A 6,079-nucleotide genomic window follows, 5' to 3' on the forward strand; every position below is an offset into this window, starting at 1 on the left:
AACGTGTGCACTAGAGTGGTTCAAATTCTGACTTTTTTTGCCCCCCGGTGCTAAAACGATTGCATTTGCTATTTTATTAACCCAGCTACATTTTTAGCTAATTTGGATGTAAATTGAGTGAGCACGCGCGGTTTGAAGTTTGTATGAAAATTGCTATGAAAACAGTAACTTTCATGGAAAACCGTTCCCCAACGCTTCCCTTTTAGCTCTAACAACATATGAGTACATCGGCAACATAAAAAAAATTACAAGGAAACAGGCCATCTTTGTTGCGAAACGATTTGATGCTCGCAAGAAAAGTTATTAAGAAAATACTGAATCGTGGGAAATTCAATTTAACACGTAAAAGAATAACATAAATATCAATAATGAGCATTTTTGTTTTCTTCATAACTTTGCTTCCAAACGAAAAATCGCTTCGCAACAACAACTGTCTTTCAGCTTGAGAAGTATTCTATGTAGGCAATGTGTTGATTATATTTAAATAGTTCATGGGCCACCTCTCGGAACGATCTTCCACATAAGGGTCAGTTTTCACAGTAATTTCCATACAAACTTTAAATGACGTGTCCACGGTCAAATTACATCCAAAATTGCTAAAAATTTAGGAGGATTATTAAAATGGCAAATGCAATCGTTTAAACATCGGGGGGCAAAAAAGTCAAAATTTGAATCACTCTAGTGTGCACACGGGTAGATAAAACAACTTATTATTTTTTAAAAGTTTTCAATATTGTGTCTCTTTTATTCCACTCGTCGGTATTATAATAAAGGATGAAAATTACCATACAATAGCAGTTCAATGGGGAAGGGTTTATTGGGTTGAAGTTATTTGAACTTAGAGCTAGGTGAAAATAAATTATCTTTTTATACGGGTTCAAAAGGAAACTACATAAACCCGGGTAGTTTCCAAACTACGGAAACCCGGTCCTCCAACTCAAAATTTGCTACATTCACTAACGGTCCAATTTAAATTGAACCTAATTTTGTGTTGAGTGAGCTTAATTTTGAGTAAATGGATTAAAGGCTCCCCCAGACCTAAGCGATCTCATCGTCGCGACGGCGACAGCTAGTCGCCGCGATTCTATCGTTGGGTCGCTGCAGGCAATGTTCTATTAACGCTTCCATACTAAAGGCGACAGAATCGCAGTCGCCAAGCGATAGAATCGCGTCGTGATTGTCGCGCCGCGTGTGTTTGGGGGAACCTTTAACTCTTGTTTTCTTATTAATTCAAGATAATTTACAAAAGATCTTTCCCTTTTTCAATAATTGATTGTGTAGATCTACACAATGATCTGCTAACCATAATCTACATACCTGTTCTGAAAGTTGCCCAGCAAGTTATACCCTTGCTGCTTGTGATTTCGACGGATCGGATCACCAAACCTATTTTATCCGATAGTTTTATGCTATCCACAACTAATCAACGTAACCACCTTCATTTATTGCAGCATAGAACGTTTGGTTATAGATTTGAAACCATTTTTATAGAACGGAAAATAGTATAAAACTCATCATAAAACACAAACTGATTTTTTTTGGAATCCACTGATTCATCTAAACACCACTCTTATTGAGCACATCTAATTTACTTAATGCTTCATAATTTCCCCAAATTCGCACAACAATAACACAATCTTCCAACTCACTTATCTTTTCTCCTTCCGCAGAAGACAAACCAGATTATCCGTTGCCGACGTTCAAACCGAAAGATATGATCATCAACCTGGGCGAAACGGCGCGATTCTACTGCGAGGCCTTTGTGGGAAAGCTCGATCTACCGGATGCGACCAATAAAATCGTGTGGATGCAGGTACTCGACGACAAGCCAGCCTCCATTGTGGACGCGAATCAGCTGAATGTGACTAGGTGAGTGCGCATGATTGAGGTGCTGCGGCAACATAAACGAACGATTCTCTTTTCTACCGTAGGGAGGACGGCCAAATCATTGGATCATATCTGTCGATACCGAAAATTGAGCACCACCACTACGGGCGCTATCGATGCCAAATCACGTCCGGCAATCTAGAGCGGCCGCTGGAGCTCAGTATGGTGCTGTCGCCAGCGCAGGTCACCTCGGTTGAGGACCCCGAGCTCGATCTTCCGTGGCTGATAGTCATAGCCATAGTGGTGATGGTACTGCTCGTGATTTTGGCCCTGAGCTTCTGGAAGAGTCAGCTCAAGGACCACGACGACAATCGATGCTCGGCGCAATTCATCGCTGATAACGACGTGTAGACGTAATCTGTCCGATTAGAATACTTTCCACTTGAACATTAATTTATTTCACACGACTAAAGCTATAAGCTATGATTGTAATTTATTTTTCCAATTTCCTCATTAGTTAAGATCGCGAGTTCACTCTCCTTTAGGATTAAGTTTCGACATGTAAATAGTTTTCGTACAACCCAAAGGCGAATCGTTCGGCTCGATCTCCATTGTTTTGTAACCGAATTGAAAAAGAAAATGGAATAATCCACGTTTGGAGAGCCATTTGAGAGACTGACTATTGTGATTTTGTAGCAGAATTGGGTAACCAGCATATTTTTGGGCCTTTCCAGCAGCGTTGTGATCTGATATTTCGTCCAAACTAAAAAATATGAACGCATTCATTAAAACATATGGATATTTAAAAATACCAGTAAAAGTTTTATTATTTAAAAACTTAATTTCCATTATAGCGCAAATTGACGATAGCATAGCTTACTCGGAAACAATTTTGTTTTTCAATTAGCATATCAAACTTGATTGTTTCTGTAAATCTCAGAAGTGAAGAAGTAGGTAGTCAACATTTTTATTTTTTGGTTCTCATTAGATGTTATTTTGAAATTTTATTTTTCTTACTGTTTTAATCAACATTGATCAAATGTAGAAATGTTAACTCCGGTAAAAATGGCGCTAATGTTTCGTCATATATGCAAAATTGCTTTAATTTAGCCAGTATCATCGGAAGATGTGTACATATTTGCAGTGGTCCAAATCATGCTGGTTACTCTCTATTGCTGAGCATGCCGCTACGGTTAGATGTATTTATAGTTTTTTTTCTTCTTAAAATTAGTGAACGCGACCCAAATCGGAAAAAAAACTCTACTGGGAGTCATTTTGACAGGTCGCCGAAAAAAGAGCTTAACACTAAAATATACATTTATAGATATACAAATTATTACAACTGGTATACAATAATACGTCAAACGTCAATCAACAGTGATTACACAAACGAGCAAAAATCAATGTTGGCTTTCCGGAGACTAGAACTACAAATTCCACCACTTGTTGTTAGGTTGGCAAACGTGTCATTTAGCTAAAAGCAATAAAAGAACCCGTTTCGAATTGTGGTATTAGGCGTACGATTCAAACGCTTTGTTGGTATTATTCGAACACGACTGTTACTCGGAAATCAGGTTCCGCAAGGGGGTTATACCAGTGAAATGAAGCACAAATTGGTAAACCATGTATGTTCTTCAGAAACCATTCCTTCTCCTTTCAAACCTAGTTTGATTCTAATGTACTGTAATGTAATTGTAAAGTTATTCATCCTCAAAATGCATTATTTAAAAGGCGATACCATTTCTGTGTAACAATCAACCAATATTGTTATAATCATGTATGTACTAGCATTATACGATACCTGTACTGTGAAGTTTCAAGCCACTACTTGTAATATTGATAAACGTAACAACTTAAAGTTGTGCATAATATTTTGCATTTCATACACAACAAGATTGTAATAGAAGATGTTGTCTCTTTTTAAAAGCTAAACATGAAAAAAAAACTTGCACTTTTAATCATATTACACATAAATGTGCGATGCATCTTTCATTAAAGTCTTTTTGTGTGCGGAATGCATAATACCTGTAAGAAATATATTGAAAAAATGAACAAATACATCTCTCATAGAAACTATTGTTATTAGCCAATTTTCTCAATGAAAGAAACTATGCCTTGTGGTTGACTTGAATATTCTATTTGGGGTTGATTTTAATTCTTCATTTTTACTGTTACAGTTCCTTAGGGGCCGTCCACAAAGTACGTCACGCCTCTAGGGGGGAGGGGGGGTTCAGAGCAGCGTGACGATCCATACAAAAATTTTAGAGGTTCATTACAAAAAGTGTGACGAAGGGGGGAGGGGGGGTCGAAAATCGTCGATTTTTGCGTGACGTACTTTATGGATCTTCCCTTATTTCATAACAACAAAATGTACCCTTTCAAAGGCAAAACAATTAAAAGCTGATAAGTGTGTTTATTTTCATAATTCTGTTGATTTTGCCTTTCTCGTATCTATATACATAAAAATGAATTTCTGTCTGTCTGAACCTTATAGATTTCGAAACTACTGAACGGATCGGCGTTAAAATTTGTATGCAGGGGTTTTTGGGGCCGGGGAAGGTTCCTAAGATGGTTCGAGATCCCTCCCAGCTTTGGAAAGGGGGCTCCCATACGAATCTGCTCAACAGACATCCTGGGTTGGACGTCCAGGAAGTGCGGGGTTAAGGACCACCTCCATCAGCAAACGAGGGAGGCAGGACTACATCTCCGACCCGCTAAACCGGCAAGCCCATCGTCCCTTCGGTACAACCAGAAAGTAATACTTCATGAAGGGGGGGGGCAGTGCACGACGCACCCTCGAGATTAGCTGCGTATCCTTGCAGCACCGATCATCGTGACTCGCTTTCTTAGAAGAACACCGTGGTATCGTGTCAGCGCATTGCCTTACCACGCCCTATGTCCTCGGAAGGTGGGAACAGGGGATTAAAATGTACTGTCTTGAATTGTAATGCTGCATGTGTGACGGTCATGTAACACAGATTATTGTAGCATGATAGAAAAAAAAGTCATGAGCTACCGTGACATTTTTCTATGCGACATAATATGTGTCACAATTGAAACGAATGGAATATAATTTTGAGGGTGATGAATGCATTACCAATGGAGTTAAATATTTGAAAATAATACATTTAATTATACGCTGAGCTCGCTGTTTGTGCTTTTTTAGGCGAATTGTGGGATTTATAAGTTTAATTTCATATTTTCCGGGTATTGGCCACCCGAAATGAACAATAATTACAATATTATGAAAACTTGATTTGCATATACACAGCAAGTGAAAGATTTAAGAAAGATGAACGGTTTACGCTAATTAATTCGTTGAGCCATTTCTTACGATTATTTTAAAATTCACGTTCACGCATTGGCGCTTTGATGTTGCATGAAGAAGAAGAAGCAGAAAGATGATAATCGAAAAAATCTCCACGGCAAACCATATGAAGAAGTTTTTAAAACTCTTCTCAAAAATTCTAGAAGCAATTTAATTAAAAACGGTGAACAGTACGGGGTTGGACTTTTCTTCTACTATATAATAAACACAATATTCCTATTCGAAATTTTATTTTGTGATATTACACTTAATACACAGTAGAAGAAAAGTCCAACCCCGTACTGTTTACCGTTTTTAATTAAATTGCTTCTAGAATTTTTGAGAAGAGTTTTAAAAACTTCTTCGTATGGTTTGCCGTGGAGATTTTTTCGATTATCATCTTTCTGCTTCTTCTTCTTCATGCAACATCAAAGCGCCAATTATCGATATTGATTTATTAGCTTTTTTCGGTGTGCATCTTTTTCAAAATCAATTAGGACCATTTGAAAAAAAAAATCCAAGAAATATGACCATACATGTGTCCTCGAAAGTGTTTATGTTGATATTTTTTCAAGAAGTATGCTGTTTGTGCTGACGACGTTCGTTCTCACATTAAAAATTCTAAGCTGACATCCATATGTGACTACCATATTATCCATAAACGGATCGTTATCCTGAACTGCAATCAGGTTACCAATTATGCTTCTATCAATCATTCCGTTATCACGATCTATTGTGCCGTGATCCGGGGGAACATTGATAATTTTTTAATTGTTTTGTACATATTTCCTCCGTAAGTGGCTTTTCTCATATTTCTAAAACGAGTACTACCGTGACATGCCCTATTACCGTGGGGTTAAGGACGTGTCCACAATAAATTCGCTATATAAAATTCAATTTGTAACAATCACTCTTGAAAACTATGTCGCTTTAATCAATATTAAA

General features: G+C 37.6%; 1 protein-coding gene across 4 annotated transcripts in view; it reads left to right on the plus strand.

Moving 5' to 3' along the window:
• LOC134227592 (fibroblast growth factor receptor 3-like) overlaps window positions 1–3,903 on the plus strand; it is a 144,463-nt gene extending 140,560 nt beyond the window's left edge. For all 4 annotated transcript variants that reach the window (XM_062709182.1, XM_062709181.1, XM_062709185.1 and 1 more), the window contains 2 exons: window positions 1,671–1,869; window positions 1,932–3,903. In XM_062709182.1, coding sequence (XP_062565166.1) covers window positions 1,671–1,869; window positions 1,932–2,238 — 506 coding nt within the window. In that variant the 3' untranslated portion in view covers window positions 2,239–3,903. The remainder of the gene's footprint in view (window positions 1–1,670; window positions 1,870–1,931) is intronic.
• The last annotated feature ends 2,176 nt before the right edge of the window (window positions 3,904–6,079 follow it).

Source organism: Armigeres subalbatus, chromosome 3, assembly GCF_024139115.2.
Source record: "Armigeres subalbatus isolate Guangzhou_Male chromosome 3, GZ_Asu_2, whole genome shotgun sequence".
NCBI lineage: Eukaryota > Metazoa > Arthropoda > Insecta > Diptera > Culicidae > Armigeres > Armigeres subalbatus.